At 44.0% G+C, this 13936-nt stretch overlaps 1 protein-coding gene across 2 annotated transcripts; it reads left to right on the top strand.

Moving 5' to 3' along the window:
* The first annotated feature begins 4282 nt into the window (after positions 1 to 4282).
* Positions 4283 to 13891, top strand: dmtn (dematin actin binding protein). Of its 2 annotated transcripts, XM_036977503.2 has the most exons (16): positions 4283 to 4559; positions 7909 to 7954; positions 8035 to 8112; positions 8323 to 8394; positions 8668 to 8748; positions 8846 to 8890; positions 9049 to 9145; positions 9343 to 9387; positions 9488 to 9622; positions 9749 to 9852; positions 10111 to 10231; positions 10307 to 10347; positions 10435 to 10480; positions 10992 to 11059; positions 11189 to 11269; positions 13108 to 13891. In XM_036977503.2, the coding sequence occupies exons 2-16, from the start codon at positions 7946 to 7948 to the stop codon at positions 13219 to 13221; spliced, it is 1137 nt and encodes a 378-aa protein (XP_036833398.1). In that variant the 5' UTR covers positions 4283 to 4559; positions 7909 to 7945; the 3' UTR covers positions 13222 to 13891. The 2 variants fall into 2 exon arrangements, with proteins under 2 accessions (XP_036833398.1, XP_036833399.1); XM_036977504.2 differs by lacking the exon at positions 10435 to 10480 and having other exon boundaries at positions 4297 to 4559; positions 10994 to 11059.
* Positions 13892 to 13936: the final 45 nt, after the last annotated feature.

Genomic DNA, 13936 nt, shown 5'->3' with positions numbered 1-13936 from the left:
GATATAGAGATCCTGCATGGCAGGGAGCTGGGCCCCAGTGATGTACTGGGCAGTCCGCACCACACTCTGTAGCACCAATGCGATCGAGGGTGGTGCTATTGTCATACCAAGCAGTGATGCAGTCAGTCAAGATGCTCTCAATGGTACAGCTGTAGACCTTTTCAACCTCCTGAGGGGGAAGAGGTGCTGCCCTCCCCCTTTTCCTGTAGTCCACGATCAGCTCCTTCGTCTTACTGACGATGAGGGAGAGGTTGTTGATCAGGCCTATCACCGCCGTGTCGTCAGCAAACTTGATGATGGTGTTGGAATCGTGCATGGCCACGCAGTCGTGGGTGAACAGGGAGTACAGGAGGGGACTAAGCACACACCCCTGTGGGGCCCCCGTGTTGAGGGTCAGTGTGGCGGAGATGATGTTGCCTATCCTCACCACCTGGGGTCGGCCCGTCAGGAAGTCCAGGATCTAGTTGCAGAGGGAGGTGTTCAGTCCGGGGTTCCTAAGCTTGGTGACGAGGTTGGAGGAGACAATGGTGTTGAACGCTGAGCTGTAGTCAATGAACAGCATTTTCACATAGGTATTCCTCTTTTCTAGGTGGTTGAGGGCAGTGCAATTGAGATTACGTCGTCTAGTGATCTGTTAGGGTGGTATGTACATTTGAACGGGCCTAGAGTGTCTGGGATAATGGAGTTGATGTGTGCCATAACCAGCCTCTCAAAGCACTTCATGATTACAAATGTGAGTACTATGGGGTGATAGTTATTGTGGCATGAAGTCTTAGATTTCTTGGGAATAGGAATTTTATGTTTGACATTTTAGTAATTTAGTAGACACTCTTATCCAGAGTGACTTACAGTAGTGAGTGCATACATTTGTAATATTTTTTCATACTGGGAAAATTCATAGACAGAGCTATGGATGCAGTAACAATATGTTTTTTTCCCCGCCATGCACACCCCTGAATATTTCACATGATCTTTCACTGGAATATTCTCAATGGATTGGTCATTTGAATTATGCAGGGACAATACTTCACATTTACTGTATTTAAGTTTGAAAATGTATGCACTCATGTAAGTCGCTTTGGATAAAAACGTTTGCTAAATTACTCAAATGTAAATGTACGTTAAGTTCCAGACCAGAAGCTGAAGAGAATGATTTGATAGTGTTAAGTACAATAGATGACAGCTTTACACACTCTTGGCATTCTTCAACCAGCATCATGAGGGATGATAGTCCTACAAATCGCAAACCAGATGGGATGGGTTATGCTACAGAATGCGGTGGTAGCCATGCTGGTTAAGTGTGCCTTGAATTATAAATAAATCACTGATAGTGTGACCAGAAAAGCAACCCACATCATCACACCCCTTCCTCCATGCTTCATGGTGGGAACCACACATGCAGAGATAATCCGTTCACCTACTCTGCGTCTCACAAAGACACGGCGATTGGAACCAAAAATCTCAAATTTGGACTCATCAGACCAAAGGACAGATTTCCACAGGTCTAATGTCCATTGCTCGTGTTTATTTGCCCAAGCAAGTCTCTTCATCTTATTGGTGTCCTTTAGTAGTGGCTTCATGGTTCTCACCCCCTTCCACAGTAATTATGACAACTTCCAGAGGACGTCCTCCAACCTATCAGAGCTCATGCAGCATGAACTGACATGTTGTCCACCCAATCAAAATATCAGAGAATGAACACTGAACGCATAATCTACAGCTAGCTAGCACTGCAGTGCATAAAATGTGGTGAGTCATGACTCAGAGAGAGAAAGACAACAGTTTTGAACAAATTCATTTATTCCGAAATAAAAAAGAAGCGAGAGAGAAAGACAGCTAGCTATATTTAGTTGTATTTTAAAAAAACTTTTACTTTGATTTGGCTAAATAATCTGGCTGTAGACTGTAATGCGTAATTGTAGCTAATGGGTTTACTGACGCGTTAGTTCTAGTAGCTATGTTGACTATGACTTGACAATGATGTAGGCTGTGTGTAGTGGTTATAAAGGTCATGATATGAAGGCTTGGCTTGGAAAGGTTTTTTCGGCGCCTCAAAGTCAAGCGAAGGGAAAAGGTGAGAGGAGGAGATGCATAGATAGTTGTGAGAAGGAATTATATACAGTGCCTTGCGAAAGTATTCGGCCCCCTTGAACTTTGCGACCTTTTGCCACATTTCAGGCTTCAAACATAAAGATATAAAACTGTATTTTTTTGTGAAGAATCAACAACAAGTGGGACGCAATCATGAAGTGGAACGACATTTATTGGATATTTCAAACTTTTTTAACAAATCAAAAACTGAAAAATTGGGCGTGCAAAATTATTCAGCCCCCTTAAGTTAATACTTTGTAGAGCCACCTTTTGCTGCGATTACAGCTGTAAGTCGCTTGGGGTATGTCTCTATCAGTTTTGCACATCGAGAGACTGACATTTTTTCCCATTCCTCCTTGCAAAACAGCTCGAGCTCAGTGAAGTTGGATGGAGAGCATTTGTGAACAGCAGTTTTCAGTTCTTTCCACAGATTCTCGATTGGATTCAGGTCTGGACTTTGACTTGGCCATTCTAACACCTGGATATGTTTATTTTTGAACCATTCCATTGTAGATTTTGCTTTATGTTTTGGATCATTGTCTTGTTGGAAGACAAATCTCCGTCCCAGTCTCAGGTCTTTTGCAGACTCCATCAGGTTTTCTTCCAGAATGGTCCTGTATTTGGCTCCATCCATCTTCCCATCAATTTTAACCATCTTCCCTGTCCCTGCTGAAGAAAAGCAGGCCCAAACCATGATGCTGCCACCACCATGTTTGACAGTGGGGATGGTGTGTTCAGCTGTGTTGCTTTTACGCCAAACATAACATTTTGCATTGTTGCCAAAAAGTTCAATTTTGGTTTCATCTGACCAGAGCACCTTCTTCCACATGTTTGGTGTGTCTCCCAGGTGGCTTGTGGCAAACTTTAAACAACACTTTTTATGGATATCTTTAAGAAATGGCTTTCTTCTTGCCACTCTTCCATAAAGGCCAGATTTGTGCAATATACGACTGATTGTTGTCCTATGGACAGAGTCTCCCACCTCAGCTGTAGATCTCTGCAGTTCATCCAGAGTGATCATGGGCCTCTTGGCTGCATCTCTGATCAGTCTTCTCCTTGTATGAGCTGAAAGTTTAGAGGGACGGCCAGGTCTTGGTAGATTTGCAGTGGTCTGATACTCCTTCCATTTCAATATTATCGCTTGCACAGTGCTCCTTGGGATGTTTAAAGCTTGGGAAATCTTTTTGTATCCAAATCCGGCTTTAAACTTCTTCACAACAGTATCTCGGACCTGCCTGGTGTGTTCCTTGTTCGTCATGATGCTCTCTGCGCTTTTAACGGACCTCTGAGACTATCACAGTGCAGGTGCATTTATACGGAGACTTGATTACACACAGGTGGATTGTATTTATCATCATTAGTCATTTAGGTCAACATTGGATCATTCAGAGATCCTCACTGAACTTCTGGAGAGAGTTTGCTGCACTGAAAGTAAAGGGGCTGAACAATTTTGCACGCCCAATTTTTCAGTTTTTGATTTGTTAAAAAAGTTTGAAATATCCAATAAATGTCGTTCCACTTCATGATTGTGTCCCACTTGTTGTTGCTTCTTCACAAAAACATACAGTTTTATATCTTTGTGTTTGAAGCCTGAAATGTGGCAAAAGGTCACAAAGTTCAAGGGGGCCGAATACTTTCGCAAGGCACTGTATACAACGAGCAACGTGATGACACTGTTTTTATGTGGCTGCTGTGAACGTGAACTGTGTTTGTGTGTGATAAGGGGTGTATTCATTCCGCCGATTCTGTTGAAAACAAATGCTTCAACGGAAGCAAACGAAACGAAACTGAGATAAAAAATACCTGAATTTGTCCAATAGAAATGTACATTTGCAACTGTTGAACTAATGATTACTGTCAGGATCAGCTAGATGCAGGCAAGAGTCTGCAAGGTGGTATTGAATGTGTCACTCACTGTCTGTCACCTTAGGTACTCAAAATCCTCTATGTTGTAAACTTACATTCATAGGCTAGGTTGTAGAAACCTCATGATGGGCACAGGGGAAATTCGAGTATCATGTAGTAGACTAAACCTGTTGATGTTGCATTGAGCTGTGTGAATGAAATATGAATGACATTCATCCAATATGCTGTAATAGAAATAAGGCCATGCTCATAAAAAAACTGAATCATCCTCCCTCATCTGAAATGGCACCAACCGCCACTGGTTGGGTGGGGATGATGGAAGACTAGAGAATAGAAGAAGAGAAGAGAGGAGGAAGCTACTAGATTGAGATGCAGCCCAGGGGCAGTCGCTTTGCAGCCAAAGCCCCGTTTTAATACACGCACTCACGCACGCGTACATCCTCCCTTCCTCCACTGTCCTCTGTGTCTAGGAGCGCCGTTAAACTGAAAGCCTCTCGCCCATGGCACGCGACTGATGGGATTCTGGCATGCTTGATCTGTTCCCATCATTATAGTTCGTGTTATTTTGTTGATGACGGCGGATCGATCGGTTTGATTGACAGGTAAAATCGGATTATTTGATTTCATTTTATTATTAGGCACGTTTATAAAAACATTGCATTTGAAAATCAACTAGGGCTATTGGCCCGAGGGCGTCCGGGAAGGATAAATAATGACCTATATCCTATTATCACCAGGGCTGATAAGCACATTTCATGTAAATAATTCAAGCATATTGTTTTGCTACGGGCAGCTCTTTGTCTCATTCCCCCTCGTGCGCATTTATCGACGGAAAGCCGTATGACGTGATTATTATAGTCTTATTGGATAGAGAGCCTATAATATGATAGGCTTACATGATATATTACTAATAGGCTGCTATAACCTAAATGAGCCTATGTTCATCTGGTGCGTTGGACATGCTTATCTATTTTGAGGCTATATTGTTATACATCTTTATCATAGAAAATATGACTCCTTGAAAGCGACTCCAAACTGTATCTTTAATCAGACAAGGGCACCAGCCAGCCCACTCGGTGATGTTGCATGCTGCGCATGTTTACGCGGCCACTCTATTGCGAGCCCTACGCGTTCAAACCAGGCCAGCCATCTGACTGTGCTTAATTAGACCTTGTGTGTGTGTGTGTGTGAGAGAGAGAGTTTACTGTTAATTTCTGATTGCTTATTTCACTTTTGTTTATGATCTATTTCACCTGCTTTGGCAATGTAAATATATTGTTCCCATGCCAATAAAGCCCATGGAATTGAGACAGAGAGAGAAAGAAAGAGAGAGAGGAGAAAGTGTGTGTGTTTTTTGGGGCAGTGGCCATGCAGGATGTGGTTCTAAAGGAAATTCCTCTGTGAGCAGGGTTGGGAACTTGAGTCTGTCCTCAAGGGCACTGTCCACAAACAAACAACCCTTAACCCCTCCAACCCGTAAGCACTTATGTAGATCTGAACAGATTGGATAGGTATAAGCAATGCCTATAAGAGGGCAAGGTGGAGCTATTAGCTCTTCTATTACCCTATAGACTAGACCCCATCTATATTTTACTGTGGCGTCTGCGGCCTGCCTGCTCCCTATAGATCTCCTAAGCCGGATCCACTCTCAGAGCAACAGATCCCAGGCCAGATCCCAATAGATCAATATTAATCTGCTAACACAGTTGGCAGAGAGCTCAGAGCTGCCACTCACTGCTGTCTACACACTGTACCAATGTGTGTGTGTGTGTGTGTCTGTGTGTTTGTGTGAGAAAGGCGGAAGGAGGGACTGGGAGAGAAAGAGGGGAAGACAGAAAGGGAGAGGGACATAGAAAGCCAGAGGGAGAGAGAAAGCAAAAGAGAGGAGGCCTCTCCAAAGTGATGATCCCCAGTGTGGGGAGTGTAACCGTGGTGATGGCTGGCTGGGCGTCGGCCTGACTGGCAGGACTGATAAACAGTTCAGTTAGAGAGAGAGCGGGAGGAGGCAGGAGAGGGGGAGGGGGAAGGATGGAGGTGGGTGCCTGAATCTTTAAGGAATGGTTTTAACAAATCTGACAAACAAGTGCACTTCAGAGAGAAGGTGAGGCAAACCAGAACCTAGCCAGGGAGAGGGGAAATGGAGAGAAAGGGGAGTAAAGAGATCGATGGGAAAGGAGGGTAAGAGGATGAATAGATCCTTCAGCAGAGGAATTAATCCCTCTACCCCCACTCTCCTCCTTCATTCGCTCTCCCTCTCTCTCTCTCAACATTTCTCTCTTTCTTTAACCCCTAGAGCCAATGTCCGATCCACAGTGCAGATCTAATTAGCAAAATACAAAAATCCCCATCAAAATCCGTTGGTTTAAATTAGAGATATCTATTTTGTTGCATTAGATGCATCAATCCACCGCATCCGCCGATGTCGCCCTTCCGTATCTGCGGTTAAAGGTGGCAGAGCTACAGCGGTGTTTTTCAGACCACGAGACATCCTGAAAATTGGTCTTCTCACGAAAACGTCTGTAGCGACTGAACGGTTTGGCCTACAAAATATTATGACCCCGTCTAATGGAGTCTCTCACGAAGACGTACATGTTGGTTGTTTTGCTCTAGGACAAACACAAGCCTCACAAGCCTCATCTGAAGATACCCCGGTACAAGTTGAAAAAATGAATGGAATATATATGGAAGTAGTTTATTGCTTAGAATAAAGGGTTAAAAAGGTGTAAAAAAAAACCATGTTGTTTCCTGATCTTTCTTTTTTCTCTCAGATATAGGACAGACACTTCACAACACACTTCCTTTACATTTTTTTCTAGACTATCTGTTGTTCCATGTAGTGAATCTGTTATTCAATAGGTTTCGATGGGCTAATAGCATTAAGGCCAAATTCAATGTTTCATCAAATATTTTTTGTATATATTTTTTTTATACATTAAGGGGTCTTAAAATAAAAAATCACATAGCTAAATGATCCTTGGTATGACCATCTTAAAATAATTCCATATGTTAACTTAGCATGCCAAGGGAGTCATCATGCACAAACAAAAATTGACAGAGCAAAATATTTGTATAAAAAACATAAAATAATTTTGTGTTTCATGATTTTACTTCAATTCGCAGGATGCTGAATGTATCTCATCGTAGAAAGCATCTGAGCGAGCGAAACATCGCTGTCTCTGTATGTGTAGGCGATTCTATCTGAGTATGACATTGTTGCTGTCAGTAGCATTGAATGCAAGGGAAGTCAGCGAGCATTTGGCCTCCCTTAGTAAAAAAAAGTATAAAATAACAGCCAATCAGCGTTGAGCTAAACTGAATGAGCTCAACTGTGAATGGTCATGGCGCACCAAAAACAAAGTGTCAAGGGAAGCCATTTTGGATTTGGCGTCACTCCAATCACGTTACATCAAGAGCAATACGTCATTGACAGAAACAACTTGAATTGTTGCATCTCATTGTGCTTTGTGGACAAGTTGTTCTCCTGTTTTGTGATGAAACAAAGGTGTGGTTGAATTTATTTCACGGTGTCTTCTTATTGTCTCGGCCTTAGGCCTATGTATCACGGTCGATAGGCATATGAACTAACAGGTTATAGAGCAAACAACGCAATTATCACAACACATAGGTTGTAATGTGGCTTTTTGTTTTCTGGATAGACTTCCCCAGTGATTTTACCCACGCAACGCCACTGAAGAGAATCTTTGTTTTCATCACATACAGCCAGAGGGTGCGTGTGTCACACTATGTCGAGTGACTATTGAGGGCAGTGGTTTTGGGCTGTGTGTGTGTGAGACTGTGTGAGTGGGATGTTGTTGTGAGGAGCTTGTGGATGCAGTTCACAGTGGCAACAATATCCTCCATCAGAAAGAAGGGCTTTATGAATCTTGATTCTTATCTACATCACTGAGTTGTTCCGCTCCTCCTAACCTCCCTCTATTTTCTCTCTCAAAGCCATCTGGTTTAAACCACAGGAGAGATTTTCACCATCATGCAGAAGGTAACACACACACACACATATGTCTTCCTCTGTGTAGGTGAAGGGAGGGGTTAGGTATGATTTATAATGTCTGTGTGTAGGTGGAGGGACGGCCAGCCCCGGGGAGCATATCCTCCTCCTTGCGGGGTCCAAGTGCTCCTGGCTCACCCAGCATCATGGTGAGAGACACAGAGACACACACACACACACACACACACACACACACACACACACACACACACACACACACACACACACACACACACACACACACACACACACACACACACACACACACACACACACACACACACACACACACACACACACACATAGCACCAACACACACACACATAGCACCAACACACACTTTCTTGCTCTTCCTCCAGGCCCGTGTGAATGACGAAGTGGTGGAGTACAGGGATCTTGCTGCTCTGCCCAGAGATAAAAGTATTCTACAGGTAGGGTCTGTGTGTATGTGCATGGTGTCTGTGGGGGGGTATGTGTGTGTGTGCATGGTTTCTGTGGGGGGTATGTGTGTGTGTGCATGGTTTCTGTGGGGGGTCTGTGTGTGTGTGCATGGTTTCTGTGGGGGGTATGTGTGTGTGTGCATGGTTTCTGTGGGGAGGTCTGTGTGTGTGTGCATGGTTTTTGTGGGGGGTATGTGTGTGTGGTTTATTGGTGCATGTGTACGTGCGTGTTTGTGATTCAACGCTGTCTGTGCTATTCTGTAGGTGGAGAGACCAGATTTGATGACCTACCAACCCCACCTCACCTTCTCACCGCTAGACGCGCCGCGTACGCCCCGTAGAGAGGTACACACACACTTCGTGTTAGAGTAAGTAACTCATAACGGCTGTATAAAAAGGGGGGAGAGTGGGATGTGACTGTGTTCTCCTCTTCCTTCTCCAGAGATCCCTCTCTCCTTCCTCCATCTCTCCTCCTCCCTCTCCTGAGGTAAGACACTTCTGTGACCCTCTCTCCCTCTCCTTCTCTCCCCTTCTTCTCTCCCCCTTTCTTCCTCCCTTTATTTCTCTGTGTTGGGTGGGTCTTTCTTTTAATCCAGTTACCCAGCAGTAGTAACTCTCTTTCTCTCTCTCTCTTCTCTCTCTCAGCTGAAGGAGTATAGAGAGGGGGGAGGGTCTCCAGGAGGCTCCACATTGCAGCTCCGAAAGACAGCCACCCCTGTACAGCAACACTTCCACACGCCAGGTACACACACACACACACACACACACACACACACACACACACACACACACACACACATACACACACACACACACACACACACACACACACACACACACACACACACACACACACAAACAAACAAACAAACAAACAAACAAACAAACAAACAAACACAAACAAACACACATCTACTTTTCTTCTGTGTTTTATTTTAGATAATGGTGCCAACATCTACAAGAAGCTGCCAAATTTTAAACAGGGTACAGTATATTTGTTTGAGATTGTGTGTGTCTGATAATTCTAAGAGTGTGTGTGTGTGTGTATCTTTGCGTGTCTAATTCTTTCTCTGCCTGTCTATAGAGGTCAGCAAGCAGCACGTGATGGCCAGCATCATCCAGTCGTCTATGTTCCCAGCAGCTCAGAAACCAGACCCCAACCTGCCCTCAAAGATAGAGACAGAGTACTGGCCTTGTCCTCCTTCACTGGCTACTATGGGTAACGCGTGCGCACACACACACGCACGCACGCACGCACAGACACACACAGACACGCACACACGCACGCGTGTGATTGGAGAGGTACTGGTAGTGTGTGGTCTAATCTCTCCTGTTGTTGCCACAGAGATCGAGTGGAGGAGGAAGAAGGAGGAAGAGGAAGAGGGGAAGGATGAATTTGAAGACCTGACTGATGACGCCAAGACACTGCAGGAGCAGGAGCTCCACAAGGTAACCCATCCCACGGAGACCGTCTTATAAGTGCTTTCATAACGCCTTTTCAGCTATGTATAATGCATTATAATGCAAAACCCGTCTTCACTAGTCAATATGTATTGATTGATGGTGTGTATGTCTGCATGCACGTGTGTGTGTGTGTGTGTGTGTGTGTGTGTGTGTGTGTGTGTGTGTGTGTGTGTGTGTGTGTGTGTGTGTGTGTGTGTGTGTGTGTGTGTGTGTGTGTGTGTGCGTGCGACGTGGGTGTGCCAGATCAAGTCTAACCTGGGCAGGCTGATCCTGAAGGAGGAGAAGGAGGAGAAGGAGAAGGCTCTACTTGGCATTGGACGCAGGAAGACTCAGTCACTGCCAGACAGAACGCACATGCACACCAGTAAGTTACAGTCCAGTGTGTGTGTGTGTGCGTGTGTAAGAACCTGATTCTGATTGGTTGCTCTGATTACTACAGGTTCCTCCTTGAAGTCCTCCTCCCGCTCAGGTCTGACCAGGGTGAGTATGTGTGTGTGTGCGTGCGTTGCAGTAGGTGTATGTGTGTGTGTTTGTGGTTGATAACTTACGCGTGTTACCTCTATGCAGATGCAGTCAGCAGAGTTCGCTATAGAGGGGGATCAGGGTAGAGCAGGTAGGCTATTAGCATGTGTTACAAAAGCACTTGTGGTAGTGAAGTTGGGCCCACACAAGCAAGTTCGCCAATATATATATATATATTTAAGTCTATATTTATGTATGAATATAACTATTTCACTCTCCTTTCTTTTGTCTCTCCCTGTCGTGTTGTGCAACTGAAGAGGTAAGAGGTTAGGCCGAGATTCATTTTGATATGCGCTAGATCTGTGTAATAGCATGCTTGACCTTTAAAGGCAATTTCTAATTGAACCGATGTCTTCATTGTCTACAAGCACGATCCGATTGAATCCCGGACGTGTTTTCAAAGCGACTCTTCCCTCTGCTCAAGTCATATCTATCTACCTATATTTCACTAACGGTGTGTGTGTGTGTGTGTGTGTGTGTGTGTGTGTGTGTGTGTGTGTGTGTGTGTGTGTGTGTGTGTGTGTGTGTGTGTGTGTGTGTGTGTGTGTGTGTGTGTGTGTGTGTGTGTGTGTGTGTGTATGTGCGTGCGTGCGTGTGTGTGTAGAATGGAGAGGCACCGCGGGAAAGGATGGACAGAGGAAACTCACTGCCAAGTATGCTGGAACAGACGGTGAGCACTAACACGCACTATGCACACAGACAAAACCCCACTAAAATCACAGTGAAATTTCTTTAAAATACTAAATTATTTTCCATTAAAAAAAAAAAAGACCCAGCCAACACTGTGTTTTCTCCTCAGATCTACCCATATGAAATGCTCATAGTCACCCATAGAGGGCGCCGCAAGCTTCCGCCGGGCGTGGACCGTACCAGGCTGGAGGTTTGTGTGTGCATGTACAGTTGAAGTCGGAAGTTTACATACAATTAGGTTGGAGTCATTAAAACGCGTTTTTCAACCACTCCACAAATTCCTTGTTAACAAACTATAGTTTTGGCAAGTCGGTTAGGATATCTACTTTGTGCATGACACAAGTAATTTTTCCAACAATTGTTTACAGACAGATTATTTCACTTATAATTCACTGTATCACAATTCCAGTGGGTCAGACGTTTACATACAAGGCTTTAGAAGTTTCTGATAGGCTAATTGACATCATTTGAGTGGATGTATTTTTATTTTTTTATTTTTTTTGTTTTATTTTTTATTTTACCTCTTTTTCTCCCCAATTTCGTGGTATCCAATTGTTGTAGTAGCTACTATCTTGTCTCATTGCTACAACTCCCGTACGGGCTCGGGAGAGACGAAGGCTGAATGTCATGCGTCCTCCGATACACAACCCAACCAGCCGTACTGCTTCTTAACATAGCCAGCCGCACCAATGTGTCGGAGGCTACACCGTGCACCTGGCAACCTTGGCTAGCGACCGGCCCGGCCCAGTAGTCGCTGGTGCGCGATGAGACAAGGAGATCCCTACCGACCAATCCCTCCCTAACCCGGACGACGCTAGGCCAATTGTGCGTCGCCGGTTACGACAGAGCCAGGGACTCTGATGGCACAGCTGGCGCTGCAGTACAGCGCCCTTAACCACTGCGCCACCCGGGAGGCCCAACTGTGGATGTATTTTAAGGCCTACCTTCAAACTCAGTGCCTCGTTGCTTGACATCATGGGAAAATCAAAAGAAATCAGCCAAGACCTCAGCAAAAAAATGTAGACCTCCACAAGTCTGGTTCATCCTTGGGGGGCAATTTCCAAACGCCTGAAGGTACCACATTCATCTGTACAAACAATAGTATGCAAGTATAAACACCATGGGACCACACAGCTGTCATACCACTCAGGAAGTAGACACGTTCTGTCTCCTAGAGATGAACGTACTTTGGTGCGAAAAGTGCAAATCAATCCCAGAACAACAGCAAAGGACCTTGTGAAGATGCTGGAGGAAAAGAAAAAAAAAAAAAAAAGATCGTACTTTTTGGAGAAATGTCCTCTGATCTGATGAAACAAAATAGAACTGTTTGGCCATAATGACCATCGTTATGTTTGGAGGAAAAAGGGGGAGGCTTGCAAGCCGAAGAATACCATCCCAACTGTGAAGAGCGGGGGTGGCAGCATCATGTTGTGGGGGTGCTTTGCAGCAGGACAGACTGCTGCACTTCCAAAATAGATGGCATCATGAGGGAGGAAAATTATGTGGATATATTGAAGCAACATCTCAAGACATCAGTCAGGAAGTTAAAGCTTGGTCACAAATGGGTCTTCCAAATTGGCAATGACCCCAAGCATACTTCCAAAGTTGTGGCAAAATGGCAACAAAGTCAAGGTATTGGAGTGGCCATCACAAAGCCCTGACCTCAAACCTATAAAAGATTTGTGGGCAGAACTGAAAAAGCGTGTGTGAACAAGGAGGCCTACAAACCTGACTCAGTTACACCAGCTCTGTCAGGAGGAATTCACCCAACTGAAATAAATCATTCTCTCTACTATTATTCTGACATTTCACATTCTTAAAATAAAGTGGTGATCCTAACTGACCTAAGACAGGGAATTCTTACTAGGATTTAATGTCAGGAATTGTCAAAAACTGAGTTTAAATGTATTTGGCTAAGGTGTATGTAAACTTCCGACTTCAACTGTACGTATGTCATTTGTGTGTTACTACTGAAATGTGTTAGTTTGTGTGTGTGTGTTACTAAGTGTTTGTGTGTTCTCTCCTCAGAGACACCTTTCTCCTGAGGACTTTGAGCGTCTGTTCGGAATGCCCATTGCTGAGTTCGACCGCCTGTCGCTATGGAAACGAAATAATCTGAAGAAAAACGTTCAACTTTTCTAGCAGGAAGTGACCTTATCCGTCAGACAGGAAACAGGAACCGCTGCACTGCCTAATGAAGAATACCACACAACACCAAACTATCACTCCCTAACTATCCATATCACATACTAACTTATCCTATATCATATCGTACACATATTCTTCTATCTGTATGTTCCTTCGTATCCTTTAGTCGCCGCTAGCTTTACTATAGAGCATCAGTATAGAGACAAGCCTGACCCTAACCAACCCTATCATTTGCAATGAGAATCTCCTAGTATCTACTGCCTCCCTACCCCCATACACAGACGCAACCGCCTACACACACAATACATATTATGGCTTTTAATACACTCAGAAACTGGAAATATTATTTTCATGATAAATCCATGTACATTATCAGAGATCTTGTAAATGTGGTTAATGATTGATCGATTGGGATCTTTGTCTTCTGTAACGTATAAGTTCTTAATTCATGTTAATGTGTTACCCAAGATTGAGGTTGACCAAGAGAGATTATATCTTTTAGTCTCGCAAAACAGTAGAGCAATCTTTTTTCCCTGTGGAACATCAGAAATGACTAACATTCCAATCCCACATCGAACCAAGGACCAGACCCATAACCCCTACCTGACAACCCTACAGTGTATATGCCGAGTTTAGAAAATTAATAAAATATGAATAAAATAAAGCTGTGTTTATTTTTTTTGTAGAATGCTAAATGTATAAAAGAAAA

This window comes from Oncorhynchus mykiss, chromosome 5 (assembly GCF_057628025.1).
Source record: "Oncorhynchus mykiss isolate SJ-2025 chromosome 5, ASM5762802v1, whole genome shotgun sequence".
NCBI classification, from domain to species: domain Eukaryota; kingdom Metazoa; phylum Chordata; class Actinopteri; order Salmoniformes; family Salmonidae; genus Oncorhynchus; species Oncorhynchus mykiss.
This window is presented reverse-complemented; position numbering and strand designations above follow the sequence as displayed.